We start from the raw sequence: 27,887 nt of genomic DNA, 5'->3' as shown, positions 1-27,887 counted from the left end.
TTGGTGAAACAGAATGAACATAATACCCCACATCATAGGTGGTGTTTGCTCATTATCAAAACGGAAACTAACAATATTAATTACACCACACGACAAATGTTTAATCTGTGAACTGATCAAAATCAGTTATTTCTTGGGGAGCTTTTTGAATGTGAAGATTCAGACTTTAATCAAGCCCACGCAAAAGGAGAAATTATTATTATCTGGGTACTATTATCCTTGAATAAACCACCTTGATTAAGATTTGTTCTGTATGAATTTTTACGAAGTTCCTGCCATCAGGGCAGGTTTTTGCCTTTTCAAATCTGGAGGCCAATGACACGGGAACAGCATCGAGGTTCTGATGACAGACTCAGCGCTCTCCGTGGATGTTTTCGTGGGGAGGGCTTGTTTCTGGTCAGCTTTCGGAAGAGGTGGAGGAGGAAACGGGAGCGAGGGAGAGGAGGCCGCTCTGTTGATGCTCCGGGCAGGTCTTGCGGAAGCTGATAGGCAGAGCCGGGGAGCCGCGGCTCCGGGGTCAGGCTCCGGCCCCAGCAGCCCGGCTTCCTTGTTTAATTACCTGAGGAGCAAAACAGCCCGGGAGTGCGTGCAGGCGGTATCTCCGCGGCCGCCTGGCGCTCCGACATCCTGCGGGGCCGCCCTGTCTGCCGGCCAGCGTCCCGCGGCCCCCGCCCTGGGCTCCTTTCTTTCTGGACGCATTGTGTGGAAGAGGGCTTGGTCAGGAATCGGAGGTTCCTGCCAGTGCTGTGTCCCCGCGCTCTCTGGACGGCACTTGACAGATAGGCTTGCCTTTTTTTTTTTTTTTTAAATGGTTTTAAAAATCTGGCTTTTTCATTTTATGCTCTGGCCTTGCTATGAAACAATATCTCTATCAACAGCGGCAGACATGAGCCAGCGGAGGACGGGCCCCAGTGAATGGGCGCTTACTCCCCTAGTTCCTGTTAGTTACATTGTGCGCTATGTGTGCTGCCCTTTTGGCTCAGGCTCACCAGCAGTTTGGTGTGGAACCAGTGGTTCAGAGGTTGCTTTGGTGAGGCCTGACGGTGAAAACAGGCGTTTTTAAACAAAGGTGGCAGAGCCTCTGAGGTTGGGTTTTTCCCTTTCCTCGGAATTTAAACGTGGACTTGGGCATTTACTGTGGGAAGGGCCACACCCTTTGATGAAGTTGGGGGTGGTGAGAAATAATATTTGGACAAAAAACTGTGTGGCCAGTTTGAGAGTAGCGTAGAGTAAAAATTCGGAGGAATGCTTGGAGGTGGAGCCCTTTGGGAGATCCCCAGAGTATAGCGAGATGTCCTCTGACCAAGAGGACATCCAGCAGGTTCTTTATCCGCAGCCTGCCCTGCTGGAATGTCCGCGCTGTGGGTGGGGGAGCGAAGGTGGTGATGGAGGGGTTTCCTGCAAGGAGAGGGGAAAATGTGACATATGCAGTGACTTGGTTTTTCCAGCTACTTCATGAGGATTCTGTCACGCAGACTTAAGGGCATTTACCCTTCAGATGCACAGGCACGCGTCCCATCCCATTAATGTTAATTGGGGTTGTGGGCAGGTGAAGAGCGCAGGACGCACCTTTGCGTTGTGCACAAGACAGCTGCAGGGGATAGATTCCGTTCCTTGCAAAGAATATATGAATTGAACTTTACAGGGAAGAGTTTGGTAGGGATTATTCTAAAAAGTCCTTTCTCATAATGTATTTACGGAAGCAGTGTCAGTATTTTTTGTGTTTGTATACCATTCCAGTGAAAAGCATGTAGCCATTTAAATACTGGGGTTAGCCGGGTGCGACCTGTGATGGAGCTGGCATCACCAGGATCTGCTATGCACCAGCATAGGAGGCTCTGCCACCCGTGCCCTGGGCATCCCGGGGCACGCGCACGTTTACATATGCGTCAGCCTGCTGCATTGCTTTGAGAGTATTTCTCTTTCACCATCAGTGTAAACATGAGAGAAGGAAACATGTAAATATGTTCTAAGCCACAGTCAACATTCCTAACTGGTGTCCTCCTCCACTGATAGACTCCAGGTACCCCTTTTTCAGGTTCCAACTTTTTGGTAGGCCTGTCCACCTGGAGCTTTCCTAAATGCAGGTAACGTGAGTGCCATCTGCAGCATCCAGCCTGAGCAGCAGAGAGTTTATAATGTGAGAAGAGCTTGGAGGACTTTGAAAAGTGAATAAGGGAGAGCTGTGGCTTGCAGGTGGTGGCACCAGGAACTAAAGAACAAAATATGAACAAGAAGGTGGGTTTGGCACCTTGTGGTGGGTGTGCTCAGGAGGTGTGGAGACGGCAAGAGGAAAGGAGATCTGTGGGAGAAGAGGGTGGGAGGAGGTGAGTTACTCTAGAAAAGAGAAAGGAAAGGACCAAAATCTGTGAGTAACCGTGGACCTGTGTCAATTTACCAATAGTGATGAAAAAGGACATTTTGATGTAACAGATAAGAGAGTCACAGGATTCCACAATTTTAAATAAGATTTTGGTTTCTACAATTAAGAATAATTTTAATAAGAAGTCAGAATGAGAATTGAAATTTCCATACAGAGTAGGACTTAGGTGGAGATTTCTAGATTTTAACCACTGCTCAGTGTATGTCAGAATAATCCAGCACTGTGGTCTGTTTTACCTGGCCTTGTGAAGTGGGCAGCAGGGGTCGGGAGGTGGGGAGGGGAAGTACATGATGTAATAACCCAGTAAGGTTGGAGTGAAACAGTAATTTAAAAATTCACATTGTTATAAAGCACATAGACTGTGCTGGGTATTATTTGAACAAATAAAGCTGTTTTGGAAGGAAAATTTGTAATGGAATCCGAGGTAGCTAAAAAAAGTTTTTTGAGTAAGTTTGAATTTGTTTATAAATGTGGCCAATTAGTATGTGTGGATGGATTTTGCTAATTTGCCATGTGGAGAGAAGTGGAGAGTTTGTTAGAGGTAAAATCCTGTGGAAAAAAAAAACATGATGAAAAAATTGTGGGTTTTTTTTTTTTAACTGCTGTGTATTTGCTCCACCTGGTGGATTTTGTTGAAAGTGTTTTAATCCATGTTAATGAAAAGAATCCCCTTCACACAGTTTATAGGCAGATGTAAAATATAAAATCTTTTGTTTTATTTTTGTTGCTGTGAAAAAATAGTTTAATTCCGATCAAGGTCAGAACATTGATGTCTTTTGTTCAGTACTTTCATTGCATTGAAAGTAATATTGTTTTGTTTAGTTTCATTTTTCCTGGTTGAAAATGTAATACCTGTTCACTTTAGATTTGGGAAGTAGAGGAAATTAAAAAAAGAGGAAAATAAACATGGTTTATAATTTCGCCTCCCAGAACCATTGCATTGTTTCTAAAAATAGATATTAGCCGAAGAGGACTGTTTTGCATTTACGTTTACTTAAAGATACGGGAACTGTGAAACACTGCGCCCAAGTGTGGTGAGTGATGATGATTTATAATTAGCTTTGGACAAATGCTGCCCTTCGTTCCTAGATTGTAAAAAAAATTCAGTGTTTTGCTGGAACTACGTTTGTTAAGCTACACGTCTGCAGAAGGCAGAGGCAGCAGAGATGAAAGGTGCCTCGTGCGATCATAGGGCTGCTCATAGGGGTGATGAGATCTGCTGTTCACCCGGCTGACACACACTGCTTTCTTTAGAAATCTTACAGATTTCACTGTGCTTTGATCATCTTATTGTTTTCCTTAGGTTATTCTTTTTTTTTTTTTTCCTTCTCTTTTAGACCCTAAAAGCTCTGTAACAGAAGGTGAAGTTTTGAAAACAGTGTCTCCATATGCAAGGGATTTGGAGACCTTTTTATTGTCTTTAAAATTGTCATTCATAGTCCTCATTAGCATTTATTGTTGCAAGCGTACAAGCAGAAAATGTGAAATTGGTATGTCATGAATAGCCCCACCGAGCTCTGGAGCTCTGATTTTGCCTGCAGTGTGGTGTGGGCCGGGCTTTGAGGGGAAAGCTGTCCAGATGGCTGTCTGCACAGAGCAGAGCTGCAGGTTTTTTTGTCTCTGGTGCTGGGAGGGGGGAAAGTTCATTGGAGCATACGCCATCCCCCTTGTGTTTTAACAAAACTAACTCGCCATTAGTCAGGATGGGGAGGTGGTGACATTGAAACAAAGGTTTTCCATATAGTGTGTAACCTTGTCAATGGATACAGGATGAGTAGTTAGGGTGTCTCTATATTATCTGAGAGATTTCTGTAGTTATGAGAAATATGAGGACTCTAAATGGCAACTTACTTGCAGACTGGCATGCAAGTGTATGCTTTTGAAGACTGATTGTTTTTAATGGGAAAATGCTTTTCTATGAAGCACAGAGTTAATGTAGCTAGTGTTCAGCCTGGTGCATTAGTAAGGAAGTGTTTTACTTTAAAAATTTTAAAATAATTTCACCCTTTGCTGGTTCCTATGGAGTAGTCCACAGTAAATGATATTAGTTGGTTTGAGGTTTGCATTTAAATGATAGGACATTCAGACAATGCAAGTGCTAAATCTGTTTTCACATTTCAGAATTTGTTTGAATACTGGTTATTGAAAATCAACAGTTGTTGGTGGAAAAAAAACTGGAATATATTGTGATATTTTAGAAGCATCGGCACTGTCGGAAACCGTTCATAATAATTGTAAATATAGGTTTTGTTTATTGGTAGCATGTAATGTTTTATCTTAAACAAATTTCATTTTGCAAAAATACACATGCATGTGCCCTACATCCTTAATTGTATGAATACACATCTTTTCATTCATAAGTAGAGAATGTTATATACTTCATCCAGAGTTAAGAGTCAAATGCATTGCTGGAAAAATTGTCAGAATGATATTATTAACATTTTATTATCTGGGCATTGAAGATGAAAAAAAATTTAGAGGCTATTTTGGCTTATCAGTTTAAGTAATTTTATTTAAAAGTATGTTATTATTGGAATCTTCAAATTAGTTTAGAGCACAGTGTTAACTCACTTTAAGTGATGGAGAGGCACAAAGCAAAGGGACCTGAGTCCTCTGGTGTGACGTATCATGGGTGACAGGAAGGGGTCAGGACTTCTAGCTCTCGACCTGCCAGTTGCCCTGGTAGACTTAGATTTCTCGGCAGACCATACAGGAGGTTCTCCCTGGGGGCACTGTGTTGTCTGGTGCTTGGTCATCTAGTTGCGAATGATCCAAGCAGTGAAGCTTTTCTGCTGCTGTGATGTTTGGTGTAATCATTTATGAAGACAAGCTTCCTCTGTCCAGCAGGTTTTCTTTGACTTGGTTGCATCTGATTGCGAGCACTTAGGCCCTCTCGGGCAGCCCTGAGTAACCCTGTGACCCCATGATGCTTATACACCTTTCAGATTCTTCAGATGGCAATCATGTCTCCTGTTCTTCTGTCATTTAAGCAAAGTTCTTATAAGCTCTTCTGTGGGCTGGCTGAAAGTTGAGGAGACACAAATGCTTGCCTGTCATTTCCCCCCAAGGAAATATTTGAGGGAAATAGCATGAATGTGTCTGGTTGTTTACTACAGACATTTATATAGTGGAATTTAAAATCAAAGATACCCTCTTACCTTTATGGAATACTTCAGTGAGCTTTAGAACTGAATTTTTTTTTTCCTGTCTCACTCATTTCTTTGTGATTGGCTGTATCATACATACAGGTAGCTTAACTAAAACATAAACCATTTGCTTTTCTTGCAAAGTATAATTGGATTTATCATTGTCAGGAGACAATCTCTTATGGCCTCTATTTAATACAATTTCAGGTGTCTTTCGGTGGCAGAAACAAATTAATGTACATTTTTATTAGGTGTTGTATCTATTTAATTGACTGTCAACGTGATGAGAAGTTAGGAAATCATCCAAAAGAGAGATCCGTCTCCCTCAGCCCAAGAGCTCACACATTAGGTAGGTTTGCCCTGTCAGTGGGATGCCTTTAGAAAGCGCTAATAGCTTCCAGCTGGGTGGAAAATCAAAACCTTTGGGGTCTGACAAAACTAGCAGATTTGAATTTGAAAGCAGAGCTAATGCCTCCATTTTATTTTTTACCACTCGCCCATAAAACATTATTTTCCAATATGTCAGCCTCATTTGGTGGCCAGTGGTCTGAAATTGAAAGTGGAACAAGCAAGCAGAGAAATCTGGACATTAGCGAGTCTGCCCTTTCAAGCTGGGGCGCCACTTTGCGGACGGGTCTCCCCCTAAGAGCAGGGGGGTCTTAATGACCATTCATCAATGCTCGTTGGCTGATCATTGAGTGCCTTCTCATTCAGTTTATCAAGTCTTGCACATAAAAAGTCAGAATAAGCCTCATTCAGCTTTGTTAAAGGCAACTAGGAGGAAGATGCCCCATTTGAACCCACTTTGCCCTTGTTTTTTCACTTTGTTAACGCAGCCCTGCTTAAATGAGTGCCTTTATTGGGTCAGTTAGAATATCTGAAACTATTAATTCTCTCGTATTGAATAGCTGGTGGCAGGCCAGAGCAGATGGGGTGGGCAGGTATTTGGTTGGGTGTATTGCTTTCAATTAGGATCAATGAGGTTTCAGCTCCTTTGAATTAACTCACTTAATACCCACTGTGTGAAGTTGCAGTGTATCACACAGCCTGCTGGAAGCAGAGGGGAAGGCGGAGAAGTCTTGTGGAAGAGCCTTGACTCAGCCCCCCTCACCCGTGCAGAGAGCTCTCACTGACTGCAGACACTTTCAGTAGAGGGCCAGTCCCTACTGGTGAGTCAGTGTGAACAAAGGGAAAATCTGGACCATAGGGATGGTGTGTTTTGGAAACAAATGGAAAATATCTTAGGATAGTACAGTACTGTAAGGTCTTTCTAGTGACTGAGCTAAGTATATTGGGAAAAAAAAAATGTTTTTTGGGGGGAGCCCAGCATACACTTGTGGACCAAATTTACTGATTTGGAAAGTGAATTTTTAGATGACTCTCTTTAAAAAAAAAAAAGTCCTTAAAAATGCTCTGGGTTCTTAATTAAAAGACATGTATTAACTGACAGGGCTCTTCTAAGGAAGTTAGTTCATTGGTCAGCAATGTTTTGTTTGTTATTGTTTTGAAGATATTTGAATTTTTAAAAATATGTGTCCTAGTGGTAATCCAGGACAGTGTTTTGTACCAGACAATACTTGGCACAACACTGTGTATTTTTTCCCATTCACCTGCATAAATGCATTCATCATGCTATTGATTGTGTTTTTATTATACAATTTGGATGTTAGAGATCTTGGCTCCTTATACATTTTTTCATTGTCATTATTAAAGGGAGAGTTATTTCTGCCTAAGTAACTGTATGGAACTACGTACCCAGGCCTCCCTGTTCAGGGAGGGCTGCCAGATGGGGTTACCGCTTTGCTTGCCTCCATGGCTGCAAGGATGAGAGGAGGAGCTGGTTCCCGGAGAGGATGCTGAACGAGTCTCAGATGCACACACAGTCAGTTAGGCCTTTTCTGCAGTCAAACTTCTGGGTGTGAATCTCCAGGGATCCAGGTTTTGTTGACGCGGATCAATTTAAAGTGGCAATTACTGTAGTCAGATAACAGCTTAAAAAGCTTTTTTACACATAGAAAAGATACATAATCACACGGCATGTGGAAGTTCAATTTTCCGAGCTGTGGGTTAAGGGACTCTCCGTGTGCCGATGTTAAGACCCAGTTTTCAAACCGGATATCATCCAGTATTCTTAAAAGTGTATTGCATTTTGGTCCCATGATTTTCCATTTCAGAAGGGATTCACCATGCATATTGACGAACGTTGGGTTTCCCACTGTGAAAATGTTCTCTTTCTAACATAGGTATAGTATTTAAAAACAGACAAAAACAAACAAACAAACAGTGGCACATAGCACTGAGTGGCTTTAAAATAAAAAATACTCTCTTTAAAAATGAAAATCTACAGATTTAGAATGCCAGATTCCATAAAGGCCCTTATAGCAGGACTTAATTGATCATCACACTCACGGCTGCTATAAAGCTTTCTGTCATAAGAATGTTTGAGCTCCGTGCTTAACTGTACTGAAATCCATTACACAGAACCTCATTACGAGTGACATCTAACTAAGATGAACAAAAGGATTGGCCTCATAAATAGGGTGCAGTATACTATTAGTGACAGAGCAGAGTAATCATTATGAATTGTCGTCTTTTTACAAGTTGTCCCTGACAGTGATGGATTTTTTGAGGGGTTCACCAGAGGAAGCAGCACTTCTTGGACACAGTATTTGGGGGCCGTAAAAGTTCTTACTGATTGACGCTATTCCCCAAAGCTGATTTATTTTCCGTTTGTGCAGGGGATGTGTGTGGACGTGGGTGTGCTTTGAGACAGGTTGTGTGCACCCTCGGGTGCGGGAGGGGTGAGTCGGCAGAAGTCAAGTGTCACTGCCTCTGTTTTCAGATGGGTTTTTATGGTTTCTCTGAGGCAGCAAGTGGTGGTGGGGGGAATCAATCCGATGGGGGCTAAAAGCACACGGAAAGTGTGGAACAAGCGAAGGACATGCTCAGGACCATGCTGGCAGAGCAAGAGTTAAGGGGGATGCTCCTGTCAGTCTTGTTCATTGAACTGGCAGGCTGGTCAGAGGCTCCTGAATGGGACCGTTCCTGTGTTTAGAGTGGATTTGAACATACACTGGAAAGGTAAAGGCTGAGGGATCTGTCTCATCCTGTGTGCCGCGTTGTTAAAACAAACACACAGAGACCTCGGAAAGATTTGCAAGTGGTAAACTGGGGAAGAGTTTGAGAAGTGAGCAGTGTTTCCCTTCTGCCTGGCATTTTTGTGTGTGCAGAAGAGGCATGCTAGGCAGGCAGGCATATGTTTCTCCTATGAGGCAAGGATGTTTTACAAAGGACTAAAGAGGGACTGCTGAGAGGGAAATAGCCGGCTTTAGATAAAGCACTGTAACAAAGGCTCGCAGTTTTATATATCATGGTGTCCATTAAAGCTTAATAGGGAAGAGCCCATTGAACCTGGCTGGTGTGTGTTATTCATGGGAAGGGTAAACATTTAAGAGCGTGCAAAAAAAAAAAGTCAGAAATCAGGAGGACATGATTGTTCAGCTTTTGAAAAGGCTTTACGGGGAAGATTTTGTTTTTCATCTCCCACGGCTCTCTTGGCGAGGTGGACGAGAGTCAGCTAAGAATGTTTGGAGCGTATCAACGCAGGAGTCCCAGGGGGTTAAAAGCACTCCAGTCAAATAAAAGTGGTCTGCTTCTGCCGCTCCAAAGTGTCCTATTCTACACACACTACTGGGAAGCTGACAAAGGGAATGATTCTGATACTTTGTTCAGTGTGGTCACTGGGCACAGTGTGCACACTCTTAGCGAATGTGTTTATACTGTTTCAGATTTCCAGTTCACTAAACAAGCTTGGAGGTTTGTGCCTGTGTTTGATTTTTAATAAAGTTCCCAATTACGGCTGTGAACATGAGAAGATGGGAGGGAGGGCTTTGATCGTGAGCAGCGGTAGGGGGCCAGGTCTACTTTTGGTTCTTCTGGCAAAAGAAGGGTTAACTTGGAATGGGTGGCGGGGGTTGGGGGGAGCTGGTGAATGAATTATTCAGCATTTAGCTTACCATTCTGCATTTTACTTTCCGCCTTCATTCTGTGGTGCTCTGGAACTTGCTGGGAGAGGTGGAGTGGTGAGGGGAGGTAGGGGTCGTGATACTTTGCGCACACATCCCTGTCATTGTTCCGCCTGAAGAGGCAGGGCCGGGTTCAAGGCCACATGTGCTCCTGTCATCATCCACATTTCTGCTCCAAGTGCAATCCGGAGTGTCAGCTCTCCATCTGTCTCCGCCTGGCAGGCGCACGCGCCCAGCACCCTGCCTCGGGCTATGCCGCCCCAGCCCCTTCTGACGGCCCTCCTCTCTCTGCCGGCGCCCATTCCAGAGCAGAGGGCATGAGCCCCCATCACCGTCACCATCACCATCATTCTTGCTCTTAGGACAGAGCCCCTCTCTGCGTGGACGCTGGCTTCAGGGATGCCTGGTGAGTTAGCCCTGCTCTGCTGCCTCTGTCTGATTTTGCCGTGAAGAAAGCTGACTTTTTTTGATTATGCTCAGAAAATACCTTCTGCCCCAGTGTGCGCTGTCTTTTACGAGGGCAGGCAGAGGTTGGGGGTGACAGAGGCGACATGTGGGAGGTGGCATAAAGAGAACCATCAAAATCTAGATACCCGGGTACAGGGTGTGGAACCCCTGCTTTTAAAATTAGGAGGTGTGCTTTAAAGACTGAGGGGAAGTAGAATCCATTTGCCAGAGCAATCTTACTTGGGGGATTCAGCTCAAGTAAGAACTATTGTTGCGGTCCTGGATTTTGTGGCTGTCATTTGCACCCTGTCCCCTGGAAATGTCACCTGTGTAGGGAGTTTTCAGGTTATGGTGCAGTCCTGGGATAAGGTCTCTTTAAAAAGCTGTTGATGTCAGAGAAAGTGAGGGAAGCTTCGGGACTACAGATAATCTCAGTTTTGTCCAAAGTCACAGTCCTTAGCTGTCACTGGGCAAATAATTGAAATCGGTTAATTAAAAATAAAAAGTCTGAATTACTGCAGCTGTTGTGGTCCTGGAAATTTAGTGTATGTCAATTTCCTCTGAAAAATACTGTCCTCGGAGCCTGGAGTGTTTCTGTGCTCTGTGCCAGTGAGGGAGAAGAAAGAAGCTTGGTAGAAGCCTGGTGGGGAGAGGGTTATGTCTGCTGGTCTCAGGAAGGACTGTCTGGACTGCCCCTTGCTGCTCTGAGTAGCCTACCTCAGATAAAAAAGGAAGGGCAGACACATCCTCCAGCCGGCTGATCTGTGTGGATTTTTCTGGGGTAGGACAGGCAGGCAGAAGAGGCTGCGCTTGGTCACAGAGTTTGTACACCTCACAGATGGTGTTTTGAAACATTATCTGCCAGTTTTCTGCAACCACAGTTGTGTGTAGGTATCGCCAGTTGTTTGAAGAATGTTCCCCCTTTTAGGATGTGTCTTGTCGTCCTCGTCACTGTGGATGGATGTGCAGAGAGGATACATTTGTGACAGAACCACACTTTGTCATTAGTTCAGTAGACGAGGGATGTATGTAGCTGAAATCTGGGGAAAATCAATTTACAGAAAGGCAATGACTGGGGTCTTTGAAAGGTCATTTTAACTCTTTAAGCTCTCATCTTGATTTATATGCACCATGCAGCTAAAGAGGTAGTGTGCTCTGGCTGTGTGATAACAGGATCGGTGCAAAATGCTTGTGTTTTTTATTTTACCAGAATACTGTAGTACAGTTTCGTCTGATTTTTATGCCATAAGTCAAATCTGATTTCTTTTTATGCTCTTAAGAAATGTGTGTTGAACGATCTGATTTGTCAGCATCCTGAAGAGTCTATATTTTGTTTTGGTGAAACAAAACCCCAGAGTAACCCAAAGCCATTTGTGAAAGATAGTAAGAAAGTGAAAGAGACTAGGTGAGACCCTTGCTACCCCTGCTGATTACATGATTGTAAAGCGTCCCTCAAAGCATCCTTACTTAAAATGCTCTGAACTGCTTTTAAGGCTTTAGAACCACTGATAAGTGCGTTTTAGTGTTAAGTTGTTAATATCTGGCTGGTTCTAAAGCAGGAGCCTGAAGTGTGGGCAGTGTTTCCCACTTTCCCTCGCTCATCAGCTGTGTTAGAAAACCTTGTACTTGGATGCAGAGAACATATTAACAGCTGTGACTATGCGCTTGTGCCAGAATGGCGATACTTGAGCAGATCTGACACTTGGCTATTTTTGACACCCATCTGCACTTTTTAAAACTTGCTGTGGGGTGGACTGCTTCTTAGTGTGTTTTTAGCATATTTGAGTCCATACATGTGTACTTATATTAAGGGACAACTTTAACCATATGGGACAAGCTTTATATTTTTAAATAAGGCATCATGTGTAGAAGATTAAAGGGATGTGTTTTAGGTAATCTGAAACTGTCACTTTTTTTTTATTTGACTAAATATTTATATATCAACATTTATTGTTATTACTATTATCATCATCCTCTTTTTGCCATAGGTCAGGTGTCAGAACTGGCTTCTGTTTGTCCTCAAACTTGATGCAACAATTCTCATATCTAGGACCTTTTTCATATACGTGGGTTTCCCTGGAAACAGATGTGCACAAACTGAACTTATTCAAAGACATACCAATCTGTGGGGGTGGGTATGTAAGAACAGTCTTAGTTCAGGGGTTTCTATACTATTTTGTTTAAAAAAAAAAAAACATACTGTAGTTGTTGATAGCATACTGTTACAAAAGGAACCATGGAAAGTCAAAGGAGGCCCACATGTGCTTTAAAGAAATAGATTAAACTATTTTTATGATTTAACTCAATATAAGGAAGTATCATTTCAGTGCGTGTCACTCGGTAACAACGAGATCCTTGTGTTTAAGAAAAGAAAAATGTTTTTTTATGAGACGGCTAGGAGGCCTTGGGCATTATATTATTTCAGGAGGAGATGGCTCCAAGCTTTCTGAAACATTTATATTTTTATCAGTCTTTGTATAATATTATCAAAGAACATATGTTGACCTACAAAATGCTTTCAGGGCTGTTTCCTTAAAAGGACAATAAGTGAGCACAATCTGTGTAGCCCAGAAATAGGCTGTACTTTCAGAAGATGGCTAGTATTAGGTCAGACCACCCTTTTCAATGGTCCTGCTCTCCAGATGTGACTGGAACTTTTTTTTTTAAGTTCAAGTTTCCAAAAAAAAAAAAAAAAAAAAAAAAGGTTTGTTTTCAAAATCTGGTTTTACTTAAGACATCTCCAGCCTGGAGTGCATTTCATAAATTGCCCACATATTTTTCTTAGCAGAGAACTTAACTGGCTGTAATTTTTAACACATGGCCACATCATGTGATATTTTCAAAACACTTACACATAGCTTTAAGAAGGTCCCTGCAGAAATGATCCATCCTCTCACAGCCGGCCCTTTTTTTAACAGCATATCTGCATTTTCCATTTAGTAGAGCTATATATTATTAGCTTACATTTTTGGGTAGTAAAACAGTGCATTGCTGATTGTAAAACATGGACTTTATTATCTGCTGAAAATTGATTTGGCATTTATAGCCACTGTGTACTGCGCTGTTTTTCTGTTTTTAACATCAGTGCTTGCAAGCGATGATTTGTGTGAAAAACAGAAATGAAATTGCCATGGACAGACAACTGTTAGGGTCCCTAGTAACTGAATGTTTGGATAATGCACCTGGTTATTTTTTTCTTAATAGATGCCTCTAAATGCTATTATACAAGAGCAAGAAACACAACAGCCCATTCGCTATCACAGTGGTTTACCTTGCGAGTCCGTTTGCCGTTGTGCAAGGCTTGCTCTTTGCTGCATCAGACAAGCCTCCTGCCAGCTATTAAAACCGTATCAGCAGCAAATACCCACTTATAAATGTGGACTGTGCAGATGTGACTTCTGTGTAATAGACATTTAGAAGTTCCAGCCTCTCTTCAAGCCCTGGCACCTTTTCCATTTTAAATTATTTTCTGTTAATATTTCTGAGTACTCGACCTTTTAGCTCTATATATTTTAAATAATACTGGGAAACTTTCACAAGGCAGCTTCCTGTGTGGTGAATAGGCTTTTGAAAAAGATAAGCATTTAATCTTTTTTTTGGGGGGGGGTGTTGGCTATAAATTCTGACATTTTCATAAGATAACTAGTTTATTTTTCTTTCTTAGAATAAACATTTGCTTAGTGGACATTCTTTAGAAATGTTTTTTAACCGTCTCGTCACTGCACTGATGTTTGATGTTTGCAAAGAAGATGCTGTGATGATCATGTTCTGAGCATCCTTCTCAATCATCACAGGAACACATGCATTTAGAGCTGGAGGGTTGATCTTGAAAGTGCCTTCAGTTGAAAGATGTTGAACTGAGGTTAAGCGACGCGCTCAGGTGATTTATTAAAGTAAGAGGATTCCCCCACCTCACCCCCTTTACCACGCCGCTTCTACACCTCACATCCACGGTAAATCACATTACCATGGTAGTACGTGCACTTCGTTGTCTTTTATCTTCTGCCGTGGGTTGCTCTGACCACATGCTGTCTCCCCTCCTGCCCCAGGACTGCAGAGGTGTGTGGGAGAAAATTCTCCAACAGTAATCACTTGGCCTGTGGCAAAAGTGTGCCAGCAAATTTATCTCATGATTGGTTGGAAGTCAGAGAGCCTAAATGTGGTTAATTACCCGAGTATTAAACAGATCGAATAGCAACGAAGGCTGTGACAAGTGAAAAGCTAGTGTAATAAGGAACTTCAGGTAGTAGACACATGTGGGTTGCTGAAAACGTACCAGGGAGTTTGGTTTCTCCATGCCATGTCCTCAAGGAGTTTTGAGTTCTCATGCTCCAGGCAGAGAAGTAAACCATAATTATGACAAATAGTAACAAGAGCCTGGAGACAGTTAAAGGAACCCAGGGGCAAGGAGTCAAGGACGGAGGGGGAAGGGCGGGTGCCGGGCTGATTGGAAAGCCTTCCTGGCTTCTGCGCGCTCCAGATTGAGTCTCTGTTCCTGTAATTTAACTTACTTCAGTTTGTTGTTCTTATACCGAGGACAAGACATTCATTTTGTTTATTAAATGTTAATATCTGTGTGTGACAGTGGGTATAGTATTTCTCGAAAGCCATTTCTTTGTGTACAGTTGTGGTTCTTTGGTAGCTAACCATATCTAACGGAATAAGTCATTAGCTTAAATGACTCATAACTTGAGAACAATAGGGTTTCACACCTGACCAGGAAACAGGTTTCTGTGGCTGGCTTTCTCAAACAGCTGTTTGCATTAATTAATATTAATGCAAATGTACTTTCTGAGAATGTCTAGCTTAATTATGTTTTTCAACCCATAGAGTTCCAATCAAAGGAATCGGGAAATCCTCTTAATCTCAAAGGGAGTATAGAACTGCCATCTCTGAACAGAATAAATCTCTGATCGTATAGTAAGTGTAGCCTTTTATTGAAGGCCTGTGCAGGCCAGTCCCCAGGCTGGGCACCTGACACACTTCCCAGTTCTCACTGGAGTTCTGCGAAGGTTTCTGTGACCACGTGATCTGCTTGAAACCCAAGGATCAGGTAAATTAAACATCCCCCACCCCCACCCCCACCCCCGAAGGACACATAGATACAGCTGAATGGCAGAGATGGGATTCTCTGCTTTGCGGATTTTGGGTTCCTTTTGGTTCTCTTCTTGTTAAGGAGGGGTGTGTGTTGTGCTTGTTGAGAGGTTATGTTGTTACGGAAGCTAGGTGGAAACATTTGAAGGGGAATGTTTGAATTTGAAATAGAGTAGCGTAGAAGGTGGAGCTCTCTGAGCTGAAAAGTAGAAGTGGGAAAGCATTAGCCTCAATCATCAAGAAGGATCTTGGATAAAGCAGACTGGGAGGCAGTTATCTTTCTGTGTATCCCTGCTCCTCTTGAAAGAGTACAGTGAGCAAGACATGGCGGGGCAGCGCGCTGATGTCATTATTTTGAAAAGTCTGGTAGAAATCGTAAATGTGCTCCCTGACAGAGCAGGGTAGGTTAACTAAGACATCACCATTCCAGGCTTTTGGAATGTGGTCATCCTGGCTATCTTCTGTTGATCAGAACCTCAGATGGATGATCTTCTATGTTTTGGATTATAGTGGAAAACTGGAAAGCAAATGATGTGTTCAACACCTTGGCAGACAACATCGTTAACCACTGTGTGGTTAAAACAATCTCAGATCTCTTTGGTAGTGAGACTTTGGTTTTGCCCCAGGAGGGCCTAGACAGGCAGGCAGGCTGTGTTTCCAGAAGATAAGCGTGCTGTGGGAAGGCTGGGGTCTTTTTCCATCATGCCCCTCCTCCTCCTCCTCAAAAAAAAAAAAAAAAAAAAAAAAAGCAGTGGATTTTAAAATTGTGGGATGTCTTTGCTAGAAGATTTCACTTCTGCTTTCCACATTTCCCCTTTAAAGGCTAAGTGATAAGTGCAGTCTGTAAAAAGTCTCACTTTATTAGAGGGGTTCTTTCATTTCTGTGTGGTTTATTAACATCACACAGCATACACTTTGATGCTCATGCAAGAAAATAAATTTGAAAGTACCCGTGTGCACATGATGCTGTAAAGGGCCTGGCCTCTAGAGCCATGCGATTACACAGGCAGAATGCTCCCTAGGACGGAGGGGTATTAGAAGGTGTCTGTATCGCGTGTTTATGGCTTTAACAAGAGTCTTAAAGACTCTGACAAAATAAACAGACCATTCTTAATCCGGGACGATTTTGATGGGGTGCTAAATTATGCAGAACTCTGGGAAAGACAATTGCTGTGCTTCTGAGCGTATCGTTACATCTGAACTTTGCGTGATTTAACTTCACTGCCTTCCTCCGGACTCGTGTGGTTTAATGATTTTCAGGTTATTGGGAGGAAAATGTGTAATAAAATTTGAGGGTCCTGTGGTAACAATTTATATATTCTTTCATTTGAAATGCTTAACATGTGTCCTGACAAAGACATGCCTGCAACAAAGAAAAGCCTTGATTCTGACACTTCCCGTGTGAGGTGGGCGCCGTTTGGCCCTTAGTACGGGGTATCGCTGGACCTGTGTCCTCGGTACTTGTGCCGACACTTCATCTGAAAGGTCTGTTGACATTTATTTTTTCCTTTCTGCACTAGCATTAGTTGTACTTGTGCAGCCTAGAGATAGGAAAATATTAAAGGAATCACAATGAAGATTTTTGTCTCTAGAGAGCACTTTGGTTTCCTCCAGAATTTTCTGGAATGTTCTTAACCATTGGTTTATAAAATACAGCAGGATGGAAACCAGAGGTAAAACCCACCTTCTTAATTACCCGGGCATTCTCTTACACACCAGTGTTTGCCGGCTGAGCGTGAAATCCTCACCCCCCCACCCGCCCCCAAAAAAGAGAGAAATGTAGATGCGATTGGCCTTTCACAACCTTTTCTGGCTTTTGTACAACTTGGGAGTCTTTCTAAAGAACTTTGGTGAAAGGAGGAGTTACCTGTTGCTGTCACGTAGCTGTTGGCTACACAGAGGCGGGCCTTCCTACCTGTTTTTCGTTTTTATCTACATTTCACTCATATCCTACATTCTGGGGGTCAGGCGTTTGGTGCTTTGGTACCTTCTACTCATGTCACGTGTTCTGTGGGTATAGCATATCCCAGTGATGTTACTACACCTTTTACTGAAACCTTTTGGGGGATGGGACCAGAAAACAGAAGGAGGAGCTCTTTAAGCTATGAAGTTGCTTCTGTTTGTCTTGTTTAAAATTTCTGTACATGCTGGTTCGTCGTTTTGAACGGCCCTGGCCTTTCTACAATTACTACATTGTGTTTTATGAGGCCGTCTGTCAAAAAGCCACAGGGCACCGGGAACGCCCCTTCCTGGGTGCGAGTCGGGCTTCTCCCACCTGGCGGTGTGACCGGGAGCAAGCCGTTCCACCGTCTGTCTGAGCGTCACTTCCTTGTCTTGGAGACAGTCACTCTGCCTTGCTGGCCCTCTCCTCACAGCGCAGTGGCGGTAACGACTGTAAACGTGCTGCGTCTCCCAGAGAAGCCGAGGTCACAGGCCAGCCGTAGTTACTAAGGGCAAACAGTGATACTCTCTGGCCTTAAACATAGGGGACAGTGTCCGAGTCACAGGAAGGGTCCCTCGGCTGCTGTGCTTCGTGAATTTTGTCTGCATTTGACAGCACGTTCTGTCTCTTCTCTTTCTATTGCCTGTCCCCTGCGTTTACGCATTCCAGTAATTTGCTAACTTGGAGGCCAGATAACCAAACTTAGAATGGTGAGCAAAATAATAAAGTGTATGCGTAAGTGAACACCTGAAAAGCCTAGCTTTTCCCCCTTCCCCACATGTTAGTAAGTGGCAGTTCTAATTTGCGGCACCATTTTGGGTGACTCGGAGGCCTTCCCCTCCTTGTTGCTTTGCTTGTCTCCTGGTAGGAGGTGTTGCTGGAGAGCTGGAGTCTGTCTAGCCTTTTATGGATTCCAAGATACAGACTCTTCTTTGTCATTTGAAATAATAGACATTTTAAGTGTCATCAACTTTTCTTGATAAAGCTGCCATTTGCATTAAGATCTTGATTTCCTAGTTCTAATACTTCCATTCCAGGCTACCTGTGAAGCTGGCAGACAGCAGGCAATCAGCAAATGTTTGCTTAATAAATAAGCTGGGATGAGAAGTGGACTGGGTTTCACAGATTTTAAAGGAAAGAAAGAATGCACAGAGCATGTTAACGGTGAGAGTGAAAAATTAAAAAGAGAATCTTAGAAAAATTTTTGTAAGTGGTATTTAGGAACCAAGCATTTTCTTAGGGTTAAGGAAAAATAATACATTTATTTTTTGGCCATACAACTTTATCGGTAGCTAGCTGCATATTAGTTAAAATTGCATGTATTATAAACCTGATCATTTATCATGATCATATTTACTAAAAGTATAGTACCCCATGTAACACTTAAAAAAAATCAGAAACAAAGCCACAGGCTTTTGATAGGAGTAATATTCGGGGAAATGAGCACTCACTCTACCTGAGCACTTGCATGCAGTTCGGGAGCGTGGGTGTGAGGTCTCAGTGTCCCAGCAGACATACTGAGTAAGATTCTAGCAGGAGACAAATGTTAGCAAAATATTTTCATCTTTTCAGTTACACAGTAAATTCCATCCACAGTTTCTTCTACCAATAATCTTAGATGAGTAGCAGTTTGATAGGCTGATAAAATTTATCCTAAAGACTCCAGAGAGACTGCTAAAATAATTCATTCAGTGCGTGACGCATAATTTCTTGAAAAACATGTAATTTCTCCTAATAGTACGGCTTTCTCTAAATAGTTTTGCCCTCTTATATTTGCTTCAACATTTACATTCAATCCTTTGAAAGGGATGGGAGGGCAGGTTTGAGTTTCAGAGAATATCGTTTCCTGGTATATCTTGAAAGAATGATCTTGCTGATTTGACAGATATTTGGTAAGTATTTCTCTTAATTTGTGCCCTTTAAAAATTTATAGGTCAGTGTTGCTTATCAGCTCTGTTTTTACAAGAATATTACTGATATTCTGTGTGGAGTACAGACTTTCCAAAGGTCTTTTAGAGCACTTTGGAAACATGGTGTAGGATGATGTAATTAAGTGGTCCTCAAAGTGGGGTCCACAGGTCAGCAGTATGGAAATGCATGTTTTCTGTCCCTCCCCAAACTTTCTCAGAAGCTCTGGAGTTTTTTTGGATCATGGAGGCCCCAGGTGAATGGAAGTCAAGGCAATTTATTTGTTTTAAATGATGTTCTTAAAAAGTAATACTCAAGAAATTACCGATAATGTATTTGTTCTGAGCCTTGGTTTCATTTTCCTTCTTTTCATTTATTTATTTTTTATAATGTCTTACAGAGGTCCTGGGGATTGAACCCAGGACCTCCTGCATGCGAAGCATGCACTCTACCACTGAGCTGCACCCTCCCCTCCAGCCCCAGTCCCCTGAGCCTTGGTTTCTGCTGGCATATTTGGATGCCCACAAGTTGCAGCTAAATTGACTGAGATGGTTAAGAAAAGGTGCATTTTCATCCAATTCTGGGATATTATTTGTTCTGATAGTTATTTTTAAAGAAGGGAGTCTATTTCGAGCACTCAGGTACCATTTGTTTCGTCCTTGCCTCGTTTTGAGGTCACCATCTGATTATTCAAAATTCTGTGACTTTAGCTGATCATCTTTGGAGGGTGTTTAGGTAGACCTCAGTTTCACAATAATACCAGGTAATCTTGAAGGTTTAGACATACAAAAGCATTCCTTTCTGTTCCCCTGTGTCTAACGTAAATAAAGGTTCAGCGTAATTACAAACGCGGCATCAGGAGTGCCTGGAAGGAGATTTATTCCTTACCTCTCCTGTATCTTTTGCTGCTCTCTTTTGTGCTTGGTGTGCCTTCAGGAAGCACAGTCTGACACGCTCTGTGGCCTTTGCCTCCTGTGATAAAATAGATTGAAATGATTCCTGACACCATCTGGTGAAGAGGAGCGGCCCTGGAGAACTGTGCTTTGAGAGAAAGTAACTGAATGCTAAGAAATGTGCAAGTCTAGGGACACAGGCAAAGGTTTTTTTTTTTTTTTTTTTTAAGAGCATGAACATTAATACATCTTCTTGAGGTTTGATGGGACATGTACTGCCTACTGCCCCATCTGGTGCTTACGATAGCATGGCATATTAGCATGCTGCAAGTTCATAATGTATTCAGGGGGAGGAAGCATCCCATGCATACCAATTGAGGCATCCTCTCTTTCAGAACTGCTTTTGAATTTCAATGATGTTTATATCTTCCAAGCCGTGACCGAACTGAGCATTTCCGCTCGAAGGAATAACATGAGAGAGAGAGAGAGAGAGAGAGTGTGTGTGTGTGTGTGTGTGTGTTTTCTTTCGTGCTCTCTCCTAGTCCCTCATTAATTTATCTTCTTTCCTCCCTTTTTTCTGGATGAAGTTATAAGTGGTTTTTAATATCATGCTTTATGACTTTTAATATTTTCTGTTTTGAAACCACATAATACTTTGTTGTTATTTCACTTACGGCACTTAAAACATTTTGCCCTGTGAAATTGTGTAGCTGTCCCCTTAGAGATTAAACACTTTTTAAGGCTCAGACCTGTATCTAATTACGTATGTGTCTCCATGGCACCTAGAGTGTAGTCGTCCGTTTACTGAGCTCCCACTGTGAGTGTGATGCCATCGCAGGTGTTGAGGGATTCCTGGTGAGCAAGCCTGGTGGGTCCTTCCCCTCAGGACCTTTGTATTTTTGTTGGGAGAAGACAAACAATAAACAAAGAAGCAGATACATTCATAAAATAATTTCGCGTGAGGAGGAGTACAGATAAAAGCCAGGCTGGAGGGCAGGTGAGTGAGGGCTGAGTGGCGCCAGTTACTTAGGTTGGATTGTCAAGGAGGGCACCTCTCGGGGGTAAGATTTTTGCAGAGACCTGGGTGATCTGAGGAGCTAGTGGCAAAGGAAAAGCAAGTTCAGAAGCCCTGAGCTGTGAAGATGATCGGTATTTTCCAAAGGTAGTTTGAGCCAAGTTCAGGAGTCAACCCATTGCTAGGAGTTGAGATTTTATGCTAAGTGTGTCTAGAAGCCATCAAAGGTGACGTGGTCTTAAATTACCGTTTAAAAGGATAACTTGAGCTGCTATGTGTCCTGCCCTTAGAAGGCACTAAATAACTCTATCACAGGAAGGAGGTGAACCTTTAAATCCATTGAGGCGCTCTGTCAGATTGAATTAGCATGGATTTCAGAGTCAGGAAGGCACCTCTGGGTTCTGGCCTCGGTGTTTGACTTTGAGCAGTTGTTTAACCTTTTTTCGCTTATGTCTTCTCATCTGTTAAAAGGGAAAATTAGTGCCTAAAATCATGGTATTATTGTGAGAATGAAGTGAGTTCATTCACTTAAAAGACCCAGCTCAGGGCCCAGTTCTTAATAGGAGCTTGATCTGCCATCGACACACAACGATCATAATAGAACATTTGGGATGGTTTCGAGGAATATTTAAACAGTTGGCTGCATCTTGCTGGGACTCCTTTTCTGGTCCTGTTATCTTCTTAATAAAACACTGCAACATGTTGCCAGGGTGGCAGTGCACAGCAGCTGCAGTCTGCTGCTCTCCATCTAGAATCATGCGAGAAAGGAAACTCAAGGAATCCTGTGGCAACATCCATGCCCAGTGATGCAACCTAGGATTTAAAAAAAATAGAAAAAAAAAATTCTTTTTAGCCAAAATGCGTCTCAGCAAACTGGAAAAATTTTTACAAGTTTAGCATTCTTTTTTTTTTAAAAGGAATTTTGGGGAGGTCAAATTACCTTCTGAATTAGAGTGAAAATTGTGGTATGAAGGATATTATGAAGTTTTAATTCATAAAGCGGTACCTGTTCATTAGTCACAGTAGATATCAGCCTTTTGAAAGGAATTTGTTCAGTGCACTCAAATGGAGAGAATGCGGAGCCCCTTAATTTTTGCATCATGCACTTAAGTGCAAGAAACAATCCTGCAGTTATTTTCATTTCTCCTGTGAGGCAATGTTTAGCTTGTCAGACTTTCTGTAGAGGAATCGTGGGGCTGGGGGTGGGGGCAGATCTTGCTGGTGGCTGAATATGTGAGGAGAGTTCCAAGTCTATTGTCTCGGACATAATCTTACCAGATGCATGGGTTGAGTTATTCTTTAAACTAGCTCCCCACTTTTAGAGCTACGTATTTGTTTTGGGCTAGAATTTCTCCCCTCTTCAATCAGCAGATTATTTTTTATATACCCTCCCCCACCCCAACAGTCAAGAAAACAAATGACACTTGAGGAATGTGAAGCGGGAGGTAGTGTGGTTAACTCGACCGAGTTTCATCAGCACTTGGCGAGATTCTTGCCCTGTTTTTTGATGTCCCGCAGACCTATGCAGAGCCGCTGACATCTGCATGTGATGTGAGCCGAGGCACGCTTATCGCTGCCGTATTCCGGCTGGGATGTAAGAAGGGAAGGGACGCACAGTTGCTGTAGAACTTGGGGAGGTGGGAACCGCAGTTCGGAACAAGGCAGCTGGCTGTCAGCTCCTGAGATGGGTCATCTTCCTTAGTTAAGGACCAGTTGGGTTCTTAACTACAGCAACTTTCAGAAGTGATGGGTTTGCAGGGCTTCAGGAAAATTCAGGGGGGCTCAGCTTCATCCCTGAGAAATAGCCTTACAGATAACGTTGTTGGCCATCCCAAATGTGGTCTGTTCAGCACCCCGTGTGCATCCTCATTGTACCCTCCCTGCAGGATGCCATGGATGCAGATACTTGCATGGTATGTTTCCCTCTAGAAAGAGAGGATGGAGAAAAGCCAGGCTGCCCAGGTGAGACAGGCACGCACACTGATAGGTGTTGGGTCCAGCAGACAGGAACCCCACGCACGGTTAGTTTGTTTGGATTACGTGATACAATATTGCGAACCGCTACTGGGCGTCTCCTCTCTTGTCGAGTAAGAACAGTGACCACATATTGGCCCATCACCCAGTTTGTGATTATTTTCCATTACTTTGCAAGGGTGGCCTTTATTTTTGACCAGTGTCTCTCACATGGGTTTTTGGTTTCCAGGAGTGGTAACAGTCAGCTCTCTGCACCTCTTCAAAATTTGTTTCCTTAGAACAGAAGTTAAAGATGCTACACAGAGTCTACTTAGGTAAAATGAACAATCTCACCTTCAAAAGACCAGGCTGGGTGTCACATGTGTGCTTCCTTCCCTGTCTGTCTGCTTCTCTCTTCGTCCCTCCCTCCCTCCTTCCTTCCACAACACACTTTACAACAGAGGCTTTAGCATTTCTAGACATTTAACCCATGACAAGCTTTAGTTATGCTAAAGTCACACTGCACACACAGTGTCTTAATAACGATCTGCTATGCTTGCCCACCAGTTTAAGAATGAGAAAAGAGCAGGGCCTGGACACATCATTTACTGACACCTTGTACATTTTAACAGAATCAGAATTCCCTAAAGGTCTGAAAAAAAAAAGTATATGGAATGTTCATTTAAGCAATCAGTATATTACAATTCATTGTGAATGTTTAACTTTAAAGTTACCTATGAATTGAAATTCGTTGGTTGGATCGGTTCATTCAGTAAGCTAAACATTTGGGAGCAAAGTTAGCAACGTACACTGACAGGACACCTTCTCGAGCGCTCAGGCAGTGGTCTTACGTAAAAGAATTATGTGGGAACTTTTCTTGAAAGAGTGCTCAGCTGCTCAGAGTTGAGATCCTGACCTGTTTCCTTTCCATTGTAAATTTTAGCATTTAGACGGGTGTGTAGCAGATGTGGGAGGAAGTGGGTGAATAGATAAAGTGGGTGTGGCATCCTTTGCCCTGAGGTAACCTCTGAGGCAATTTTGGAACAAATTGAGGTCAATGACTCTTGTCTGTTACTCCTTTTTTTTTTGGAAAAATATTTGATTATATAAATGTACGCTAATTTGACTGTTTTCTTGTCATATACTTAAATTGTTTCTGATTATTGTTAAGTGTGCCTTTTTTAATCAGTGCATAGCTGCTCTGAGTTGAATTGTATCCCCTTAAAAGATATGTTGAAATTATTATTTTTTTAACACCTTTATTGTGATATGATTTCTGTACAGTAAACTATACATACTTCAGATGTACAATTTGATGAACTTTGATAAATGTCTACACCCATGAAACCACCACCACAATCAAGATGGCTAACATTTCCATCACTCCCCAAGAGGTGCAAATTTCGAATTCCCAATTTATCCCTTCCCACCCCCTTTACATCCTGGTGACCATAACTTTGTTCTGTATGTCTGTGATGGTGTTCCTTTTTTACCCATAGTGCCTAGCACAGTGTTTTACACATAATATGGTTGATGAATGTCTCGTAAAAATACTCTGTAACTCAGTTGTAACAGTTCTGTAAGTGATGCGTTCATTTAGTGGGTCATGTAGTGAGCATGGATTGGGCCCTTTATATCTGCTGCACCACCGGGACTGAGTCCGTGAGTGAAACAGGGGCAGTTCGTTGTCCTCATAGGACTTACATTCCAGTACGTGTGGGGTGGACATGGGGATGGGAGGAGGGGAGCAGACAATAAATGATAAGCATGAAATATAAGTGAATCCTGTAGTATGTGAGAAGGTGGTAACTATGAACAAACTGGGTAGGCTGAAAAAGGTCCTTAGGACTGCTGGGGCAAGGGATCAGGTTGCAGATTTAATGTGGGTGGGCCTCTGAGAAGAGACTTTTGAGCAGTGATTTCAGGTGGCTGTAGGAGGGAAGAACATAAAGGCGGAGAGGCAGGGAGGCTGGAGTGAGGCTCGGTCATTTCAGGAGCAGGATGGAGGCCAGTGTGGTGGGGCTGGACCTGGCCGAGGATGGACGAGTGCTGGGAGATGAGAGTCAGAGAGGTGGCAGGGAGGGTGAGGGGGAGATCATGTTTCATTTTAGGCCATTAAGGACTCCTCTGTCTAAGAGATGCAGTGCCCACCCCAGGCCACCTCTGCCCAGCACGTCTGCGTGATGCCGTGACATCAGGTGTTTGAACAGTGTCTCAGCCTGCAGACCTCAGTGAGCCTCGTGGACGGTCCTGTCATTGATTATCCCATTGCAACATGCACATGACTCGACTGTTACTGGTGTTCAGTCCAGTTTGTTTTCTCTGTGCCGCAGGGTGAGTCCTTTAACCTAAGTAGCACTCCACGCATCGCTGGTCAAGCCTGTATCTTCAGTCTTCTTTGGGCCCTCACTGCTGCATTCTAGACTTTTCAACCCATTTTGCTTATGACCTGTTGAGGAACTGGCATTGGCCAGAGGTAAACTAACAGTCACGCTGGAGTCATGTTAAACCCTTTGTGTAAATAGTGTTTGCGTAAAGGGCACTTTTTTGTTACTCGTGTTATCCGCTTTGGCTTAGAATCTTTACATTTCTCTTAATAAGCGGTCTGCGTGTTACGGTCTGTCAGGTCGGCCTCCCCACTGCCCTTGAAATGGGTCAAGCCGGTACAGGTTACCCTGGCATCACCTTATAGCACATGAGAAGTCAGCTGTGCAGTAAAAGTCATTGCTCTCTTCTGTCAAGGCAAAGACAAGTCTGCAGTGATTCGTGAATGGAAATCAGGTGTTGAGGAAATATTTGTGTCCTCTGGGAGAACACATGGCGTGGTGTAGACTTCCTGAGTAACAGTCATGCCAGTTTAATTGTCTGAGTCACTTCTTTGGACCCACTTAAAACTTCTGAGCTCTGTCAGGTTGCTGCCCTGTCTCAGAGTAACTGAGAGCAGCGGCCTCTTAGTCATCGTCTCAAAGTGTAACTGAGTCTTTTGGTAGTTGCACACGAGAGAGGGTACATTTTAATATTTACAAAATATTTAGCTACTGACTCTGGGGATGACTTTGTACAAAGCACAGTGGGGATTGATTTCAGAGAGAGGACACGGTCCCAGCACTGGAGCAACTTGAAGTCTGGCAGGGGAGGTGAAGTTGAGATAATGTTGCCATGGAAATTGAGGGGCAGGAAAGTGGAGATTAATTGGGAAGAAATTGCAAGAGGCAGTGAGGGCCCACATCAGCATGGGAGGGATTTAAATGCACCAGGGAGCTGGAGGCTACGGGATAGGAGTCCGTTGAACGTGTGCTATTATTTTGGAGAAAAGGAGGCAACAGAATCAGGGATGCTGCTGACATGGGAGCCTGGGTAACTGGCAGGGCGGCCTTGCCTCAATGGAAATAAAAGAGCCAGGAGGAAGAAGTGGTTTCATGGAAAGGATAATCTTACTGATACGTTGAGTTTGAAACCCTTCAAATAATTGGAGCTGTTCTGCAGACAGTTGGAAATGTGGGAGGGCAGCTTCTGTGAGGAACTGAGTCCTGAGCTAGAAACGTGAAGTGGGAAAAAATTAAATTGTCCATGATTACAAGGGGTAGATGGTTTTGAGAAAATGGAAGATGCTGGATTAATGTTTTATCAAAGTGTTGAAGTTATATTATGGTTTGTTGTGACTATGGATAAGTTCCCATTTTGAAATTAACTTATATTCTTTCCATTTGTATTTTATACCTTTATTTCCCCTATTTTTGAGATAGCATTTATATTTCTTTTAATGATAGCCGTGCTCACGTCTCAGGATTATGAGGACTGTGTCTCGGCCCCGCGTTCCGCTGCTTCCTGTTGCCGGCCTCCTGTCTGTAGCTGCCTCGCTGTGGAACGGGCGGACTTTTGAGCACCCGACGTGAGCCAGCGTGGTTTCCAGGTGGAGGGGGGGCACAGTGCTTCAGAGCTTGGGTTTTGCAGTCAAACAGAACTGGGTACGATTTCCCCATCTGCCCTCCCTTTTCCTTGCTCTGCCTCATTTTGCTCGCCTGGTTCTCCTGAGTATTAAATAAAATCATGCAAAGTATGGCACACATGGCCCCCAATAAATGGCTGCTGAAGGAGTAGGAGTGATGGTCGTGATAGCGGATGGTAGTATTTATTCTACCTAAACTCCATCAGGTTTCTCCAAAGGCTTCTTCTGTATGTTGCAGACGTGCGGGACCCTGAGTTTGCTGGCTCCTCAGCCCGCCTTGTCTTAGTACTGACTCATTTTTGTCATTCACAACAGACCGGCACCCTCTTGGCCCCGTTCTGCCTTTTCCCCCCCGTGGATGCTGCTCCCAGTGTGGCGCTGACTTCACAGCTGCCTTTCTGTGTGTCCTGGAAGGCCTCACGTCGGTTTTCTCATTCACAAAAGGTGAATACAGCCGACTCTCAGCTCCAGCCTCTTTATTCAGAGTGAATTGATTTTGACCCTCTCACTCCCACTGCCTCTCTTTTGCCCGTATCACTGCTAATTAATTTCTGCACAAGAGAATGAGCAAAAGCAGTGATAAAACATCAAACTGGAATTAGTTCATGTTGGTTCATGAGGATTTTTGAGAGCAGGCAGGGCCAAGTGTGTTACTTACTATGAGCTTTGACTGGGTTTTCACTTATTTATTTATGCCATTCCTGACTCCTGTTCTCCTGGGTCGCAAGTGTCTGTGAGATACTTACCCATGAGAACAGCAGTTGTGTAAAACAAACAGACATCATCTGATAAAGAATTTGGAAATTTGGGGGATAAATTCAACTGAAGGTATTGTGATTTTTAATACCATCTTCCCAAAATTCTGAGGAAAATATGACTGAAAATTTTTGCATTTGCTGTGTTTAATGTAATAGTTTATGTTCACTGTAACAAATACAAAATGACCCTTTTACTTTTTATTTTATTCCATTTATTTAAAAATTTTTTGTCTTTCTGTATTTACTAAATTTTATGAGATGATAATTGTAGAGGTGTTTCATAAAGGCTCTTACGGTTTTGTGCCAACCTGCTAAGACCTGGGTGTTTTTCCTTTTAGTGGATTTCGCTTGCTTGCTTATACCGGGGCTCAAAG

At 43.0% G+C, this 27,887-nt stretch overlaps 1 protein-coding gene across 6 annotated transcripts in view; it reads left to right on the top strand.

The window, feature by feature from the left end:
* Positions 1 to 27,887, top strand: part of RUNX1T1 (RUNX1 partner transcriptional co-repressor 1) — a 138,791-nt gene that overhangs the window by 28,838 nt on the left and 82,066 nt on the right. Inside the window, exon 1 of one of the 6 annotated variants that reach the window (XM_074352947.1) lies at positions 9,595 to 9,960. The exons of 4 other annotated variants lie outside the window; for them this stretch is intronic. In XM_074352947.1, the coding sequence (XP_074209048.1) occupies positions 9,954 to 9,960 (7 nt within the window). In that variant the 5' untranslated portion in view covers positions 9,595 to 9,953. Of the gene's footprint in view, positions 1 to 9,594; positions 9,961 to 26,622; positions 26,775 to 27,887 lie in introns of those variants that run through there. One more of the 6 variants, XM_074352948.1, reaches the window with a different exon arrangement.

Source organism: Camelus bactrianus, chromosome 25, assembly GCF_048773025.1.
Source record: "Camelus bactrianus isolate YW-2024 breed Bactrian camel chromosome 25, ASM4877302v1, whole genome shotgun sequence".
In the NCBI taxonomy this organism is placed as follows: Eukaryota; Metazoa; Chordata; class Mammalia; order Artiodactyla; family Camelidae; genus Camelus; species Camelus bactrianus.
Note: the sequence above shows the minus strand (reverse complement) of the source record. Positions and strands in the feature narration are given on the sequence as shown.